At 51.4% G+C, this 19,616-nt stretch overlaps 2 protein-coding genes across 2 annotated transcripts; one reads left to right on the forward strand and one right to left on the reverse strand.

Annotated features, from left to right (window-relative positions):
- The first annotated feature begins 2,002 nt into the window (after window positions 1-2,002).
- LOC136104872 (olfactory receptor 14J1-like) lies at window positions 2,003-2,947 on the forward strand. Its single transcript, XM_065844129.1, has one exon. It carries the CDS (start codon window positions 2,003-2,005, stop codon window positions 2,945-2,947), a length of 945 nt encoding a protein of 314 aa, XP_065700201.1.
- Window positions 2,948-13,810: 10,863 nt separating this feature from the next.
- Window positions 13,811-14,584, reverse strand: LOC139828674 (olfactory receptor 14J1-like). Its single transcript, XM_071812819.1, has one exon. It carries the CDS (start codon window positions 14,582-14,584, stop codon window positions 13,811-13,813), a length of 774 nt encoding a protein of 257 aa, XP_071668920.1.
- Window positions 14,585-19,616: the final 5,032 nt, after the last annotated feature.

Genomic DNA, 19,616 nt, shown 5'->3' on the forward strand with positions numbered 1-19,616 from the left:
CAGCGCAGCAGGGCTGAGGGCTCTGCCTGGGGATCTCAGGGAGACGAGCAAGGCAGAGAGAGATTAAAGGTGGTCAGGACAGGGAGGATGACTGAGAGCTCACTGGAGGAGAAACCTTTGCAGCCCTTGCCATGGTAAGTCTCTGGGTGCAGGGCAATGCAGCTGTAGCTCCTGGAGGCATCTCCTAAAACTGGCACAGGCACAGCTGATGGGATCTGTAAGGAGGGGGCTCTTGTCAGGCAGTGTTGAACAGCTGTGAAGCCGGGTGAGCACCCAGGGGTGCCCAGGGCTGTCCTGCAGAGCAGGGTCCCTGCACCCCAGGGCTGTGCCAGGACAGGGACTCTGCCGCCTGCCAGGGTCAGCGCTCTGCCTGCCCAGGGAGATCCCAACAATACTGAGGAGAGAAAATGTGGGTGAAAGGAGTAAACTCTATAGGGCAGGAAATGCTTTTCTGCTGTGGTGCTGTGTGGGTCAGGGCTGCTCACAGATCCAGAACAACCCCAGCATTTTTCCAAGGGGATGACTCAAGGAGAAGATCAATGCAAGGATTACCAGACAGATAAGGAGCTTTACTGAGCCTGTCGTTTCATTTTCCTCTATCAAGGCACGGGTGGTGCAGGAAAACATAAAATGAAAATGAGCTCTCTTGCTTAAACAAGTCACTGAGACTCCTGAACTGCAACTCTGAGTGATCAGCACATCTGCCAGAAGGCTCATAACATCCCTTCACCACCCCTCTGCCTGTGCACAGCACCTGCATCACCTTCGCTGGACCCCTCAGCCTCAGTCTGACCTGTCCTGTTTTCCAACCTGCAAACAGGAAGATGCCCCCAGGCAGTGCCCTGTGAACAGGCAGGATCTGTAGGGCCAGGGGGAGGGCACAGAGGGTGGGATGGGGTCTCTGAGCACTGACAGGGAAGAGACATGGACAGGGAAACACCTCCCAGGGGGAGAATCTCCGGGCAGGAGGGAAATGATCAGAAATGGGAGGAAACTAAACCCGGAATTGTTATGGGAGGGAGAAGAGAGAAAAGTCCCTGTGATCCCCTGCAGTGCAGATCCCTCCTGTAAGCAGCCCCCTGGCCTCCTGTCCCACCCAGCAAAGCCTCTGCCCTCAGGGCCGGGGGCTCCAAGGCATGAAGCAGCTCCTGTGCAGCCAGAGCTCCAGTTCCTCTGCAGAGCACAGGGGCTGAGAGCAGCTGCCCGGCAATGTTGGTGTCTGGGAGGTGGCTGCACAGCTGGGGAAGGGTGACGCTGTCTGAGTGCCCGGCTGCCTCTGCCCTGGCCTCTCTCACACCCACCCTCACCGCATTGTCCTTCTTGCTCCCCTGCTCTGGGTCACTGGTGTTGGGATCTTGTTCTTGCTCTCAGGCTCTCAGGGGATGGCAGTTTCAGCTGCAGAGTCACAGCCTGATCTTGTGGGTCCTTTCCTGCAGGTGTGTCCATGGGAACACGTGTCCAGCTTTGTTCTGACCTGTGGGGCTGTGGGCAATGCAGTCTAGGTGGCTGGGGAATGAGCTGAGTCTCCCCCAGTCAAATGTCGTTATTGGGACCCTTGTCTGTCTCGTTGAGGTTTTCTTCCAAACAGTGAGGTTCCCTGCAGGATGCAAACCTGTCCTACAGCATCTGTGTGTTATCTGAAAGTCCCACAGAGAAGTGCAGAGATGCTGCAAGTGAGAAAATGCTTTTTAGGAAAGGATGAGACATGCTTTGGTTCAATCCAACAAAGCTGAACCCCAGGTCAGTCTTCTGCCCCCTGTATCCATGCCCCCTGCTGCAGAGCAGGGCTGACTCCCTGGCAGCCAGCGGGCACAGGCCCTGCTCCTCACGGCACCCCCAGCCAGCTCAGACACGGAGCTGGAGGAAGGTCTGCAAAAGGACAAGGGGGTGTGGAACAATGGGAGGGTGTCTGAGAAATGGCTTTGCTTTGTTCAGAGAAGTTTCTCCTAACTTGTCACTGTCTTTTGCTTCTATGACAGTGCCCCATGCCTACAGGCAGCAAATGTCCAACAGCAGCTCCATCACCCAGTTCCTCCTCCTGCCGTTCACAGACACACGGGAGCTGCAGCTCTTGCACTTCTGGCTCTTCCTGGGCATCTACCTGGCTGCCCTCCTGGGCAACGGCCTCATCATCGCCACCATAGCCTGTGACCAGCACCTCCACACCTCCATGTACTTCTTCCTGCTCAACCTCGCCCTCCTTGACCTGGGCACCATATCTGCCACTCTTCCGAAGTCCATGGCCAACTCCCTCTGGGACACCAGGGCCATCTCCTATGCAGGATGTGCTGCCCAGCTCTTTTTTTTCTTTTTCTGTGGTACAGCAGAATATTCTATGCTCACCATCATGTCCTACGACCGCTACGTTGCCATCTGCAAACCCCTGCACTACGGGACCCTCCTGGGTAGCAGAGCTTGTGTCCACATGGCAGCAGCTGCCTGGGCCACTGGGTTTCTCAATGCTCTGCTGCACACGGCCAATACATTTTCACTGCCCCTGTGCAAGGGCAATGCCCTGGGCCAGTTCTTCTGTGAAATCCCCCAGATCCTCAAGCTCTCATGCTCCAACACCTACATCAAGGAAGTCGGGTTTATTGTGGTTAGTCTTTTAGTAGCATTTGGGTGTTTTGTGTTCATTGTGGTGTCCTATGTGCAGATCTTCAGGGCCGTGCTGAGGATCCCCTCTGAGCAGGGACGGCACAAAGCCTTTTCCACCTGTCTCCCTCACCTGGCCGTGGTCTCCCTGTTCCTCAGCACTGCCATGTTTGCCTACCTGAATTTCAACACCATCTCATCCCCATCCTTGTATCTGGTGCTGTCTGTTCTGTACTCGGTGGTGCCTCCAGCAGTGAACCCCCTCATCTACAGCATGAGGAACCAGGAGCTCAAAGCTGCTGTCTGGAAGCTGATGACTCGATGTTCTCCTCAAGTTATCAACTGTCCATGACTTTCTGGACAGCAGTTATAGTGTAACTCATTAGAGGCCTTGTCTGTCTTCTGTATTTGTTTTTGTTGTTATTGGTTTTGAATTGTGATAAATGTGGTCGTTCCATTTCTAATTAAATCTTTTTGTTTGTTTGTTTGTTTTTTCCTGTGTAAACAAGGAGCTGTGCTTACTCTGTGTGAGTGGCCTTGCATTGACATTTTTGTTCTGAGATTCTTCTAGGACTATTTTGGGGCTGCAGAGACAATTCCTGTGTGCATGGGAGGAGGGGAAAAGAGTCCAGAACGGAAGCATTGCCAAGGAGCACCAGCACTTGGTCTTCTAGACCTTCTGTATTTTCACTTCCACACTTTCTTTCTCATCCTTTGTGTTCGTACAAGGCCTGAGTGCTCTGGCAGCTTGGTCACCGTCCTGCTGTGTCAGTGCTGTGAGCGCAGACAGGGACAGGCAATGGACGCTCTGTGACTGAAGTGGCCTTCAGAATAGTTGCTATCTCCTCAGGGCTGTGCATGAAGGCCTAGGTCTTCTTCCAAAACTTCTCTCAAGGACATGCTTAAGAAAGTGGCCCACATATTGAAACACTGGTGTACATCTGAACAGTGTGTGTGTGCAGGGCTGGCACATAGCAGTGTCCTCTCACAGCCAGGCCTCCTGCCAGAGACCTGCAGGACCAGCAGAGCAGGGTCAGGTGTGCACTGGACACCCCGCAGGTTCTGCCCCAGGTCACCCATCGTGGACCAGCCCCTCACAACCACCAGTTCCAGCACTGGCCTCTCCCCCAGCTTGCAGATGTTCTTTGTCTCTCCATGGAAATGCACTGAAAAAGTAGGTCAGTAGTCCATGACTCCACTGTACAGATGAGCTTTAAGCAGGCGTGTCGTGTACGTGAGGTGAAATAAGCCTGAATGAGAGCAAACGCCATCAACTCTTCCTTGGGGTTCCATGAAAGCCTGTGGGACAGAAAATGTCTTGAGATCACTTAATGTTGGTAGTAAAATCCCATGAGAAACTCACTGAATGCAGCACTGGGAAGTGCTTCTGTCCATTCCTCATGACGTGGAGCACCTCACATGAGTGCAGAGCAGGGTGACCCACTATAGGGCTGAGGTGCTTCCCCTCCTCTGGGAGTGGCAAAAGCAGGCCAGAGACACACTGTGACTCCTGCCTCTCCGTTTTAGACAAAATGAATGTCCTTGTCTCTGAACATCATGGGTGCATAAGCAGACAACAAGGCCAGCTCAGATGGGGACACCTGACACAACCCTGACATTTCTGTGTGTGACTCCAGAAAAGCACGACTGTCCCAGTGAGATTCATCTCAGCTGCCTTGGACAGGCTCATTGCAAGTGGTCCTGTCTGTTACATCACCTGTGCCCACGATTCAGGATTGTGCTCTGTAAGTGCCACAACAATCAGAGAGGTCCTGGGGTCCATGGCAAAGGTAGATGTCAAACCCTTCTTTGAAAAGACAGGAATGAGAATTGGGAGAATTACGGGCTGATCCCTGGAAAAGGGATGGGACACGTCCTCCTGTAGCCATTGCCAGGCTCTTGAAGGACAGGAAAGGGATTGCTGAACCCAAATGGGCAGGGGAAAGAAAGGCATGTTGTGGACATGGAATTTTGCAAGGCCTCAGACATGGTCTCCTGTGATGTCCTTATAGGCAGATCGGTGCTGTCTGGGTTGAAGTGGACGCTGGGTGGGAAGTTGGCTGAACAATCAAGCCCACATGTCACCAGTGGTACAAAGTCCTCTGTGCAGCCATTTACTAGTGACAACGCTCAATGACCAGCACTTTGACAAATGTCTTCATTCTCCCCCTCTATGATGTGACACAGTGCACTTTCAGCTCCTTCGTGGATGATACAAAGTTGGGCAGACACCTTGACCAACCTCACCTGGTTCACCATTCCTTGAGCAGGAGAATGAGATGAGTTATTCTGTGAGTCAACGAGTCTTTGTCTTGGATAAGTCTTTGAAGAAAGAGTAGGTAGCGGTAGAAGAAAAAAAGAATTTAGAGAAGCAGAGGAGGAAATCTAAAAGTTTTCAACATAAATACAGCACTTCCTGTGAAGAATATTTCTCCGCTCAAAACAGTAGCAGGAAATAAATTACATGAATTTGATAAACAAGCATATATTTATGAGGTCAGATCCTGGGCCATAAGGAGAGGGATGGATGGGTGTGGGGTGTTATGAGTTCAGTTGTGTCTCAGACACTCATAATCCAGTCAGAATGATGTGGCTGTGAAGGGGACAGTGAGGTCAGTCCTGTCTCTGGAGGTGACAGCCCAGCAGCAGGGACATGGCTGGGAAAGAACCTCTGCCTAAGTGCCCACAGGCACTACCCAGGAAAAGGCCTTGGAGACGGGTTGTCATGTCCATCCCACCTGAGAACATGATGGGACAGCAGCAGGAACATGGTCGTGTCTGTCAGAGAAGCTGAAAAGCCAGTAGCAATAATGGGATTTAGGAGATCATGGTGCGGTGACCTCTCTCCGGTCAGGTAAAAGACCACAAGAAGACGAACAGGTTGGGTTCCCTGCATGAAGAACAATTTTTAGAGATGGTTGAGTTTTCCTTAGTAGAAGAAAAGAAAAAAAAAGTCACAAAATGCAACTTGAATGATGGAGACTGGATAGCAGGAGGAAGAAATGTCAGTGGAAGGGCAGTGCTGTGGTGCAAAAGGTCACCCAGAATGAGCTGGATCAGCCCATGGTTTGTGTTCCAAAGAGCAGCCAGTGAGGGTGCTGATCTTCCCTCAGCCTTGCACACCCACATCCCACGGTCCCAGGAAAAGCCCTGAGCCGTGTGTGAGGGACAGGATCCCCCTTCCCATTGCCTGGAGGTCATGGCTTCTCCTTTCAATTTTTGAAAGCAAACCAAGGGGTTTCTCAGCATCAGAGCTGAAGAAAAGACTAAAAGGAGACCTCATGGTGGCTACAGCTTCCTCACAAGGGGAGAAGGAATGGTAGGTACTGATCTATTCTCTCTGGTGGCAAGTGACAGAACCCGAGTGAATGGCAGGAAGATGTGCCACGGGAGGCTTAGGTTGGACATGAGGAAAAGATTCTTCACCCAGAGGTGCTGGACACTGAACTGGCTCCCAGGGAGGTGTCACGACCCCAACCTGACAGTGTTCAAGAAGAGACTGGGCAACGTCCTCAGACACACGGTGTGACCTGTGGGGTGTCCTGTGCAGGGACAAGAGTTGGACTCGATGATCTTTGTGGGTCCCTTCCAACTCCGGACATTCTGTGATTCTATGAAATACTAGGTCAAAACTCCATGTTTTCATTGCACAGATGAGATGTAACCATACACATCGTGTGCATGTCCACTGTGTGCATGTGGTGAGATGAACCCAAGGGAGCACTGATGCTGTCAGCTATTCCTTGGGGTGCCATAAAGGTCAGTGGGACAGAGATGGTGTTCAGGGGTCTCTTCCAACCTGCGTTATTGTAGGATTCCATTAATCTTTTCCTTGGAGAGCTCTTTCACATCAGAAGAGACAAAGGAAGATGAAGAAAAAAACAGAGTCAGAAGCAGTGTAAATACAGCAGCTCCTCTGAGGAACGTTTCTCCACTCAAACCCTTGATAGGAAATCTATTGCATACATTTGATGAAAGCAGCTCAGTTTTACCTGCTCACACACTGGACCACAAGGAGGGTGATGGCTGGGTACGATGCCATGTGGTCACTTGTGTCTCAGGAACTCATAGTCCAGTAGGAAGCCAATGGCTGTGCAGGGCACTGTGAGGTCACTTCTGCCTCTGCAGGGGATAGGCCAACAGCAGGAACATGGCTGGGAAAGGACTGTGAGGTCACACACACCAGATGAGCAATCGGGCCCAGTCAGCATGGTTTTGTGAAAGGCAGGTCCTGCTTGACCAGCCTGATCTCCTTCTATGACAAGGTGACCGGCTGAGCAGATGAGGGAAAGTCTGTCGTGGGGAGTGAATCCGCCACACAGGCTGTGGGTGTTGTGTCCTTAGACTGCAGTAAAGCCTTTGACACCGTATCCCACAGCATCTCCTGGAGAAGCTGCAGCTCATGACCTGGATGGTGTATCTGCGATGGGTAAAGAACTGGCTGGAAGGCATTTTAGAGCCAGTGGTCCATTTCCTGTTCACGTGGGCAATCAGATGAATGCATCACTGCTCTTTATCCCAGTGTAGACAAGCACAAGGCCTTCTCCACCTGGACCTCTCACCTCACCTGTGCCAGCACCCTCGTTCTTGACTGTGGGATGCCCAGAACAGCCCTCCCAAGACAGTTTGACAAATTCTTTTTTTTGCATCATGCCCACATCCCTGCTCAATCCCCTCGTCCACAGCTTAAGGACCAGAAAGGTTGGATGCAAGTGGGGCAGTGAGAAAAATTGTCAGGAAAGCTTTGAGGTGCACATGTTGGCAAGCTGTTCTCTTCTGAACAGGCCCAGAGGACCTGGACAGCATTTGCTGTGTCCCAGAAACTCACCTGGAATGTTGGGATATGGAGAAAAGGTTTGGTCTGGGAAGGGACAGACAGGTGCTGGTGGAACTGGCTGGTGTGACCGTGAGACATCTCTCAAGCACCTCGGAAAAGTCCTGGCTCTCACGGAGGTTGCATGGTCCTCTGAGAAAGAAAATATCAAAAATCACTTATCCTAGAATCATAGAATAATTGTGGTTGGAAGAGATCCTCAAGATCATCGAGTCCAATCATAACCTAAATCTGGCACTAAACCATCTGTATGTCATTTAAACACCTTCAGTGATGATGACTCCACAACCTCGCTGGGCAGTCTGTTCTGTTGCTTCTAAACCCTTTTCCCCAAAGAATTTTTTCCTGATATCCAATCTAAACCTCCCCGTGTGCAACTTGAGGTCATTTCCTCTTGTCCTATCACTTGCTACTTGGGAGAAGAGACCAACACCCACCATGATGAAACCTCCTTTCAGGCAGTTGTGGACAGCGACAAGGTCTCCCCTCAGCCTCCTTTTCTTCAGGCTGAACAGCCCCGGCTCCCTCAACCGCTCCTTATAAGACTGGTGCTCCAGACCCTTCACCAGTCTTGTCACCCTCCTCTGAACTCTCTCCAGCACCTCAATGTCTTCCTTGCCATGAGGGGCCTAAAACTGACCCCAGGATTCAAGGTGTGGCCTCACCAGTGCCGAGTACAAAGGGATGATCACTTCTTTAGTCCTGCTAAAGCTCGGATTGGATCAAGGCTTGAACACCTTGGTCTGACCGAGTTTCTGACAGGTTGGACTACAGACTCCTGAGGTTCTTTCAACCTCAGTTCTCTTATGATCCCATGGTGATGTTGGGCTCTGTTTCTAACTGGAGCAGAGCAGACGATGATGGGGCAGGATCCATCTGTGCTGTAGGTGACCATCTAAACCAACATCTCAGCCAGGGAACCAGCCAACACCTCAGTGCGCTCTGGGCAAAGTGTGAGGAGTCCTGGGCAGGGAAGGTTTAGAGGGCATTGTCTGCTATGCAAGACACAAAACGATCTTGGCTTAATTCATGTAGGCCCATCAGATGTCAGTTAGTGTCAAGGAAAATTAAAATAAGAAGAACTGAAGACAAAGATCCAAAGCAAAGGAAGGTGTCAACATAGTTTATTTTTCTTTGAGGGGGCTTCTTTTGTCTGAAAAGGAAAGAGTTTTCCAGAACTGGGCACGGATTTAGGACACAAATGTCTTCACCTCCAGGGACACAAACACCTGGTGCCAGTGTAGATGCCCTGGGAACCCCTGCCCAGGCTCCACCTGCATTGAAAGGTGCTCTGGTCTCCCCAGGTCCTCTGTGATAGATGGAGATCCCAGGCCAGCACCTCAGGTACACTGGGGCCCCTAAAATGGCACTGGCTGTTAATGATGAGACAGCTGATGACTGATGTTTGTCTGGAAGTGTACTAAGGGTAGGAGAAGAAATATTGGCCTTCCCCTGTACTTCTATTACCAACACTCTATTATTTCACCTCCCTCGTCATTCAGGAGTTCCTTCCTTTCCTGATTCAATGTCCCTGTCAAAGGACAACTTTCCGGCAGACTGTCTGGAGATTTGCCCTTCCCAGTGCTCTCAGGTTTCTCCTCCACTTGCTCTTTGGTCATTCAGTTCCTCCAAACTGTCTGGTTTCTGCTTTGAGCTTCAGGGAGTTATAAACTTAACTCAGTGGCCTAATTAACATGGTAGTCAAGACATTAATTGTATTTATATTTATCCTTTCCTATGTTTCTGTCTGAAACATTTCTTGTGTTGATGACTCTTGTACATGGTGGACCTCATCAGATCCAGCTTACACACACACAGCTGAGGAAAGTATTTTACTGTTTATTAAACTGTGCAGTGTTGACACAGCAGAGCAGGTGGAGCTGGTGCACAGGAGCTGCAGCATCTCCTGCAGAGCTCAGTGGAGAAGTCTGATGTGAGGAAAAGTGGTGCAAGTCTCTGGTGGCCAATGAGGGAACGGCAGACTGGGGGTGGGGGGTGAGGAGCGAGGTTGTCCATACAGTGTCCAGCCTCAAGGGACTGTTCTCCTGCCTGTCCAGATGTCTTCAGGAGACCCTCGGGATCAATGCCCAGTGTAGAATGCTGCTGTCACTTCTCCTATACACTGAAAAATGACAGAAAATACCCTGGAAAGAAAAAACCCTCCTTTATGAAATCTTCTTTGAAATCTTCATCAGCAAGTGTCCCATTGAAACCTCTCCAGTTAGTTCTACAAGTCTTAAAGATTTGAATGAAATTACAGAAAGAAACATCGCTCGTTAGGGCTTTCTGTGTTTTAATGAGCCCCATGGTGTATTTGGTGCTGAGTCCATGAACCTCAGATACCAAGCACAGACTGAAGAATCTGGTCAAGAAGTCCAAGTCAGAAGCAAACTCCAAAGTACCTTGAAGCATTAATGGGCCCCACTGAGGGCTGTTACTGACAAAGCCTCCCCAGGGACTTGTTAGAGCAGATAATTGGAGACTGGTTGCATCAGGCAAAGGCAAAGTGAAGCAGCTCTGATGCTGAGAAACCCCTTGATTTGTTTGATGAGGGACAATGGTCAAGCCTTGAGCCCCTGCCCCTAGGAAGGGAGATCCTGTCCCTCACATGTGTCTCAGGGCTGTAGACACCAATCTCGCTTCCCCACCTGCTCTCACCCCAGCATTTCTGCACCTTCACTGCTGTGTCCGCACCGTTGCTGGCTGTTCTTTGGAACACAAACCGTGGGCTGATCCAGCTCCCTCTGGGTGACCTCTTGCACCACAGCACTGCCTTTCCAGTGGCATTTCTTCCTCCTGATATCCAGTCTCCACTTCCCAGTCTGCACTTTGTGACTGTTTTTTTTCTCTGCTACTTTTTCCCACTTCTTGAGAAACCTTTACCATCTCAGAAACTGCCTATCAAGCAGGGATCCCAACCTGTTAGTCTTCTTGTGGTCTTGCACTTGACCAGAGAGAAGGAACCTCACCATGATCTCCTAAATCCCATGACTGCTGCTGGTCTTCCAGTTTCTCCGATAGACACGACCATGTTGCTGCTGCTGTCCTGTCATGTTCTCAGGTGTGGTGGACACGACAACCCAGCTCCAAGCCCTCTTCCTGGGTAGGACCTGTGGGCATGTTGACAGAGGTTCTTTCCCAGCCATGTCCCTGCTGCTGGCCTGTCCCCTTCAGACACAGAACTGACCCTACTGTCCCCTTCACAGCCATACCCTTCCAACTCAGTTATGAGTTCCTGAGACACAAGTGACCTCATAATACCATACCCACCCATCACCCTCCTCATAACCCAGGCATAACACAAGACCTGACCAGATTAAACAAATATATTTCCTTCTAACTATTTGAGTGGAGAAACATCCATCTTCAAAAATTTGTCCAGGGGAAAGATTCATTGAATCAGTAGGTCAGATTTGAAGAGATCCCTGAACATCTTCTTGTTTCACTCTCTTTCTCAAAGCATGTTGACCAAGTGAGGTTGTTCAAGATCTCCACTCAGTTTTGTGTCATCTCCATCACATCATAGAAAAGAGAATAAAGACTTTCAGCAGTTTCGGCCCAAAGGCTGGTCACTGAGGGATGACACAAGTAACTGCGCAGAGGACAGTGCATCACAGATTATATTTGGGCTTGATATTTTGGTGAACTTCCCACCAAGCATCCAGTTCTTCAGCCCAGACAGCATCAATCCAGCTCTAAGGACACCAAGGGGGACCATGCCCAAGGCCTGGCACAATTTCATACACATAACATGTCTTTCTTTCCCCTGCCCGTTTTGGTACACAAGTCCCTTTCTTGTCCTTCAAGTGCCTGCAGATGGCTGCAGGAGGACTTGTCCCATCACCTTCCCAGGGACAGAGGCAGGCTGACCAGCCTGTGATTCTTCCAATTCTCCTTCCTGCCTTTCTTGAAGATGGGTTTGACAGATGCCAGGTCCTCCTCAGTTGCACTGTCATTTTGAAAGCGCAATCCAGAATCACAGGCCAGGGTGACGTAACAGACAGGAGCACTTGCAATGAGCCTGTCCAGGGCAGTTGAGATGAATCTCACAGGGTCAGTGGGGTTTGTTCCCAGAGTCACACATAGAAATGTCAGGGTTCTGTCAGCGTGCACAACTGAGTTGGCTTTGTGGACTCTCATCTGAGGTAGAATCATAGAATCATGGAATACTCTGATTGGAAGAGACCCTTGGGATCACTGAGTCCAATCATAACCCAGCTCTTGCACAAAACCAATGTCTCTAAGAACCTTGTTTAAACGCCTTTTAAACACCTCCAGAGACGGTGACTTCACCACTGCCCTGGGCAGCCTGTTCCAACAACTGACAACCCTTTCCAGAAAATATTTTTTCCTAATATCCAATATAAACCTCCCCTGGTGCAAATTGCGGCCATTTCCTCTTGTCGTATCACTTGCTTCTTGGGAGAAGAGACCAGCACCCTCCATATTCCAATCTCCTTTCAGGCAGTTGTGGACAGTGAGAAGGTCTCCCCTCAGCCTCCTGTTCTCCAGGATGAACAGCCCCAGTTCCCTCAATTGCTCCTCATCAAACTTGTGCTCCAGGCCCTCAGCAGCTTCGACGCCTCCTCTGTGCTCTCTCTAGTGCCTCAATGTCCTTCTTATGATGAGGAGCCCAAAACTGAACACAGGATTCAAGATGCAGCCTCACCAGTGCCAAAAACAGTGGCACAATCACTTCTCTAGTCCTGCCGACCACACCATTCCTGATACAAACCAGGATGCTGGTGGCCTTTTTGGCCACCTGGGAACATTCTGGCTGATGTTCAGCAACTGTCAGTCAACACCCGCAGATCCCTTTCCTCCAGGCAGCTTTTCAGCCCCTCTTCCCTGAGCCTGGAGCGTTCACAGGGTTGGTGTGATCCAAGTGATGGACCCAGCACTTGGCTTTGTTAAACCTCATATAATTGTCCTCAGTCCAATGATCCAGGTGTCCCATGATATGGGACATGAGAATTGGACATGGGGAGCTCAGTTCAAGGCAGCACATCCCAGTGCTGCATTCAGCTGGTCTCCAATGGGATGTTACAGGCAACATGAAGTGACCTTGTGACTGACTGTCCCACAGACCTTCATGGAACCTGCAGGAACAGTTGATGGTATTTGTACTGAGTCGGGTTCACCTTATGTACGTGATATGTATGCTCATATCTCATCCATACAATGAAAACACTGACTTCTGACTTAGTGTCCTTGTGTTGAGAGATGAACAACCTCTCTCAGCTGGGGTGAAGGGCCAGTGCAGGAAATGGTGGTTTTGAGGGGCTGGTCTGTGATGACTGGGGAAGCTGCCCCAGGACAGTCCCATGAACATGAGCACACACCAGACCCTGCTCTGCTGGTCCTTCAGGGCTCTCCCAGGAGCCTGGCTGGGCGAGGACACTGCTGTGTGCCAGCCCTGCACACTCACACACTTCAGCTGTTCACTGGTGTTTTCTTTGGGGCATTTGCCAGTTCAGCCCTCCCGCCCCCGCCTGAATTGTGCCCCTCCCTGCCCTCTCCCCAGCCAAGCTCGGCAGAGCAGCCACACTGGAACTGGTCCCACAGCAGTGGGGACCAGTGAGAATGAAGGACAGTGAGAATGTTCATCCAGCCAGCATGCTGAGCAGATCTCCAGCCCAGGCAGCTGGCAGACCCAGGTCCAGACTTGCTCCCCAGGACAGCATGAGACATTTGGCCTAGGGGATGCTCAGGAAGGTCCTGCTGCCACAGTGCCAGGGACGCCTGCCCCAAGCTGCCACCTGCAGCAAAGGGTTTCTCTGTCCGTGTCTTCTCCGCACACATACAGTGCCCCACTCTTCTCCTGGAACATCCCATTTCCCCATAGAGCCCTTTTCCAAGAGAGCTGATCTGTGCTGACCTGGCCAGATGTTCCTGCACCCCTTTCCCATGCTCCATACAGCCCCGAGCTGGCAGTGCTGCTCTGCAGAGCAAGTGGGCTGTGATGCCCAGGGCCATGGGGTGAGTCCGCAGGCTCATGCTGGTCAGGATGGGAGAAAGACCCAGCTCAGGGTGGCTCCTGCTCACTCAGCACACAGACATGGCTTCTGCAGCCCCAGAGATCTCAGAGAGAGGATTCTGGGCAAACAAGGCAGTACAGGGTCCTTTATTTTACTTTATATACACAGAGAGTACAGCTCCTTATTTACACAAAGACTATGGGTCACACCAGACAGGTAGATACGGACATAGATATAAGATGACAAATAATTTTGCTTGTGGGAAGCATTAATACAACAAAGAAAAGCTAAAAGCAAAGGAAAAGAGAAAAAAAAAAAAAAAAAAAAACAGCAAAAAAACCGTACAAAACTCAGGTTGAAGTGGTAATGAGTTATATTACAAGTGACAGGCAGAAGAGGGAGGTCAGTTCATTACTAGTTTTGAAAAACAAAGACTCATCAGTTTCCTTATAGACTCCTTGAGCTCCCTGTTCCTCATGCTGTAGATGAGGGGGTTCACTGCTGGAGGCACCACCGAGTACAGAACAGACACCACCAGATCCAGGGATGGGGAGGAGATGGACGGGGGCTTCAGGTGGGCAAACACACCAGTGCTGATGAACAGGGAGACCACGGCCAGGTGAGGGAGGCAGGTGGAAAAGGTTTTGTGCCGTCCCTGCTCAGAGGGGATCCTCAGCACGGCCCTGAAGATCTGCACATAGGACACCACGATGAACACAAAACACCCAAATCCTAACCAGACACTAACCACAAGAAACCCAGTTTCCCTGAGGTAGGAGTGTGAGCAGGAGAGCTTGAGGATCTGGGGGATTTCACAGAAGAACTGGCCCAGGGCATTGCCCTTGCACAGGGGCAGTGAAAATGTATTGGCCGTGTGCAGCAGACCACTGAGAAACCCAGTGGCCCAGGCAGCTGCTGCCATGTGGACACAAGCTCTGCTGCCCAGGAGGGTCCCGTAGTGCAGGGGTTTGCAGATGGCAACGTAGCGGTCGTAGGACATGACAGTGAGAAGGTAAAATTCTGCTGAAGCTAAAAAGAAAAACAGGAAGAGTTGTGCAGCACATCCTGCATAGGAGATGGCCCTGGTATCCCACAGATAGTTGGCCATGGACTTGGGGACAGTGGTGGTGATGCAGCCCAGGTCGAGGAGGGTGAGACTGAGCAGGAAGAAGTACATGGGGGTGTGGAGGTGCTGGTCACAAGCTATGGGGGTGATGATGAGGCCGTTGCCCAGGAGGGCAGCCAGGTAGATGCCCAGGAAGAACCAGAAGTGTAAGAGCTGCAGCTCCCGTGTGTCTGTGAACAGCAGGAGGAGGAACTGGGTGATGGAGCTGCTGTTGGGCATTTGCTGCCTGTGGGCATGTGACCTGTCACAGGAGGGAAAAACACTAACAAATTAGAGGAGATAATTCTGAACAAAATCAAATCCATTTTTCATAGACCCTCCACAAGCTATATGCACTCTTTCATTTTCCAGGAGATGTTCCTTCAGCTCCGTGGCTGGAGCTCTCTATGAGGAGCAGTTGAGGGAACCAGTACGGTTTAGCCTGGAGAACAGGAGGTTGAGGGGAGACCTTATTGCTGTCTACAACTACCTGAAAGGTAGTTGTGCCACGGGAGATGTAGAGTGGTTATTAGGAAAAACTCTTCCTGGAAAGGATTGTCAGGTGTTGGGACAGGCTGCCCACGGCAGTTTTGGAGTCACCATCCCTGGAAGGGTTTAAAAGGCATTTAGATGAGGTTCTTAGGGACATGGTTTAGTGCTAGTGTTCGGTAAGGTTATGGTTGGACTCAATGATCTTACAACTGAAATGATTTTATGATTCTATAATACAATGAAGAGCAGGGCCTCTACACATGGGGTCTTGATAAGTCACCCCAACTTGGCAGTACGGGGTAGAGACAAGTTCTTGGACTCAGTGTTGTCAGATCAAACCACTGCTAACACAAAGATGCTATAGAACATGTCTGCATCTTAGAGGGAATCACTCAGCATCGAAGGAGACCTCAATGAGACAGCCAAGTGTCCTAATGATGGCACTTGATGCAGGGAGACTCAGGTCATTCCCAGCCCCACAGACTGCATTGCCCACACCCCACAGGGCAGAGCAAAGCTGGGACACGTGTTCCCATGGACACACCTGCAGGAAAGGACCCACAAGATCAGGCTGTGACTCTGCAGCTGAAACTGCCATCCCCAGAGAGCCTGAGAGCAAGAAATGGATCCCAACAGCAGTGACCCAGAGCAGGGGAGCAAGAAGGACAATGCGGTGAGGGTGGGTGTGAGAGAGGCCAGGGCAGAGGCAGCCGGGCACTCAGACAGCGTCACCCTTCCCCAGCTGTGCAGCCACCTCCCAGACACCAACATTGCCGGGCAGCTGCTCTCAGCCCCTGTGCTCTGCAGAGGAACTGGAGCTCTGGCTGCACAGGAGCTGCTTCATGCCTTGGAGCCCCCGGCCCTGAGGGCAGAGGCTTTGCTGGGTGGGACAGGAGGCCAGGGGGCTGCTCACAGGAGGGATCTGCACTGCAGGGGATCACAGGGACTTTTCTCTGTTCTCCCTCCCATAACAATTCCGAGTTTAGTTTCCTCTCATTTCTGATCCTGTCCCTGCTGCCTGGAGATTCTCCCCCTGGGAGGTGTTTCCCTGTCCATGTCTCTTCCCTGTCAGTGCTCACAGACCCCATCCCACCCTCTGTGCCCTCCCCCTGGCCCTACAGATCCTGCCTGTTCACAGGGCACTGCCTGGGGGCATCTTCCTGTTTCCAGGTTGTAAAACAGGACAGGTCAGACTGAGGCTGACGGGTCCAGCGAAGGTGATGCAGGTGCTGTGCACAGGCAGAGGGGTGGTGAAGGGATGTTATGAGCCTTCTGGCAGATGTGCTGATCACTCAGAGTTGCAGTTCAGGAGTCTCAGTGACTTGTTTAAGCATGAGAACTTGTTTTCATTTTATCCTTTCCTGCACCTCTCACCCCTTGGGATAGGAAACTGAAAAGACAGGCTCAGGAAAGCTCCTTATCTGTCTGGTAATCCTTGCATTGATCTTCTTGAGGCATCCCCTTGGAAAAATGCTGGGGGTGATCTGGAGCTGTGAGCAGTGCTGACCCACACAGCACCCTCTCCACAGCAGAAACACCTTTCCTGCCCTGATAGGGGTCGCTCCTTCCACCCTCAGCTTCTCTACACAGACCTATGGGTATCTCCTTGGCAGGGACCCTGCTCTGCAGGGCAACCCTGGGTGCAGAAACAGCTTCACACACCTGGAGTCATCCTCAGCAGGAGGCAGCTGCCTCAGATGGTTCATGAAGAAATTCCCTGCTCTGCTGCATGTCCTCCTTAGCTGTACAAGGATGTTTCTGATAGTTTTACTTACCTGTCTCGTTTGTTGTACCAGCATCAGGAAATCCCACCACCTCCTCTGTGTGAAGATTTTTCTCCTTGTGAACTCACAGCAAACCTCCCACCCCAGACTGCATTTCTCCTCTCTTTCTGCCTCATCTCCCGTTGCAGGCAGAGCCCTCAGCCCTGCTGCGCTGTGCAGAGGAGCTGCTCCTGGGCAGAGCTGTCTCTCTGCAGCGCTGCCGCTTGCCAGGAGCTCCCTCTGTCCCAGGAGCCCAGCCCAGCTCAGCAGCACAGGAGCAGCCCAAGGAGCTTTAATGACCCCTCTGGTGAGTTTGGTGCTGAGTCCATGGACCTCAGACCCTGAGGGGAAGTTGATGAAACCTCTCAAGAAGTCAGATTCAAACTCCAAAGTTTCTTGCAATGTTAATGAGTCCCACTGAGGGACACTACTGAGGAACTGACCCCAGGGTCTGGTTAGAGAAGAAAATGGGATACAGCGACAACAGATCAGGGAAAGCAAGGTGAAGTTCTCTTAGATGCTCAGTAAACCTGTATGTGTTTCATTAACCAAAGGGACAAGCCCTGACCCCCAGCCCTGGGAAGGGAGATCCTGTCCCTCCCACATTGCCCAGGGCCCTTCCTGGACAGTGTGATGTGAGGCTGTGCAAGGCCAAGGGCAGGACTATGGTCCCACACCTCCCAGGTTCCTGGCTGGGGACAAGGAGGCCATGAGGCCCCTGTGCTGGAAGGACAAGGTGTCTCCTCACAGGCATCAGAGGTGCAGACAACAGCCATAGCCAAGGGGAGAAGGAGCTCATGTCTGTTGGGGCTTTCAGCCTCTTTACGTCCCGTGATCATCTCCACCACAGCCTCTCCTGTGCTGTGGCATCCCCTGCACCTCTTTCCCTGCAGGCTGCAGACATCCCCCCTGCTGCCCCACCTTGCTCTTGTCTGAGCATCTTCCTTCCTTTGCTGAGATCTCTGCATCCTCCCCAGTTGTCCCTTGAAGCACAAAGCCATGGGCTGATGCAGACTCCCTCTGCTGACCTGCTCCACCACAGCACTGCCCTTCCAGTCACATTCCTTGCTGCTCATGTCCAGCCTGGACCTTCCCAGCTACACTTTCAGCCATTATTTCTTTCTCAAACTCTTTCCCACTATGCAGAAAACCTCCAGCACCTCTGAAACCACCCTTCAAGCACTCTCAGGCTACTCCTGCACTGCTGCAGCCTCACCAGCACTGCTGGGCCAAAGCAGCCCAGGTCCCTCAGCATCCCACACCATGTGCACAAGGTGCTGAACCTGCCTTGGCAGAGCCCTGCACTCTCCAGTTCCTCCCTGCTTCTCCAAACTGGGAAGCCGCACACTGGCACACCCCCGTGTGTGTGGGGTCACACTAGTGCTGAACCGAATGGGATGAGAACTGCAGGTGTCTGGGTCCCCACGCTCCTCCTCATGCAGCCCCGTGTGCAGCTGCCTTGTTAATGGTGAGCATGCACCACGGGCTGGTGTGGGGACCTTGGAGTGCTCAGGCCCTTCTCCTCAGGGTCACTGCTCAGCGTGTCAGGTCCTGCTCTGTCCTGATCGATGGCGTTATTGTCCCACCCTGACACAGAACTGGTCAGTTCTCCTTTTAAAACTTAGGAGATTCCTTATGGTGGAACACCAAATTTCCTAAAGGTCTGGACCCTCCCTGGACTGAAGCTCCATTTGTTCAGCTGTTAATATTTGTACGCAGATGGTTTATCCTGATGAGTGTGTCTTTCCCAAAATAACAGTGTGAGGAGTTACAGAACACTACAAATACAACCTCCTAGAGAAATATGGGGTCTTGGGAGTCTGCTACTCATAATGTTATGTTTGGATTCCAAGGAGAATGTGTCCTTTATGTCAGAGAGCAGCAGGAATATGTGGAGCTCTGCCTGTGGACAGACAATGTGAGCTGAGAGCTGAGGAGAGAGCATGAGAGGGCAGAACAACATGGGAGATGTTGTGGTCACTGAACATCAGCTACAGACTCACTGATGAGGAAGAAGAATTAGATGAGGCCTCCTTCAGACAAATGAATGAAGCCTCATGTTTCCAGAACCCTGTACCCGTGGCAGGCCAGAGATATCCCAGTATCTGCAAGGTACCAGCCATCCAGGAGGGGCTGGAGCTCATTGACAACATCTTCCTGACACGGGTGACTGAGGATTCGGTGAGGTGAGGTGCCCTGTGGGACTTCACACTTACAAACCACAAAGAGTTGGTCAGGATGGAACAGGCAGGGATGGGAAAGTGGAGCTGACTCTCCTGGGAGATGATAACAAGGCAAAGAGCAGGATTTCAGGAGAGCAAGCTTTGGCCTGCTGAGGGACCTGCTTGGGTCCTATGGGACATGACCTTGGTGTCTGCAGTGCTTTTCTCTCACATTTCCTCCCTCCTCTCTCCCACCTGCTGTTGTGCAGCGTTTTTGACGCTTTCTCAAATACAGTATCCCAAAGGTGCTGCCAGCATCACTGAGTGGCTCAGATTTGGCAGGAGTGGGTCCATCTTGGAGCAGCTGAAATCGGCTCTGTCTGACGTTGGTCAAACTCCTGTTGTCTTTTCAGAGAGGTGACAGCTGTAGCACAACCACACTCACCCCCAGTTCCAAGACTTTGCCATGTAAATCCAGTTAGATGTTACAAACTACCTGATCATGGAAAAGAAATGGAAAAGAGCTTCTGTCAGCAACCTTAGGATGTCTCCAGTCAATTAGCAGGTTCCTATGGGGAACTGTAATCGCCCTGACATTACCTGGCCAGGCAAAGCTGCAGGTGCGAGCAGTCCAAACGATCTTGGGCCAACTTCTTAACATATCTGCCTGGTGGGCCAATGAGGGTG

Source organism: Patagioenas fasciata, chromosome 9 (assembly GCF_037038585.1).
Source record: "Patagioenas fasciata isolate bPatFas1 chromosome 9, bPatFas1.hap1, whole genome shotgun sequence".
NCBI lineage: Eukaryota > Metazoa > Chordata > Aves > Columbiformes > Columbidae > Patagioenas > Patagioenas fasciata.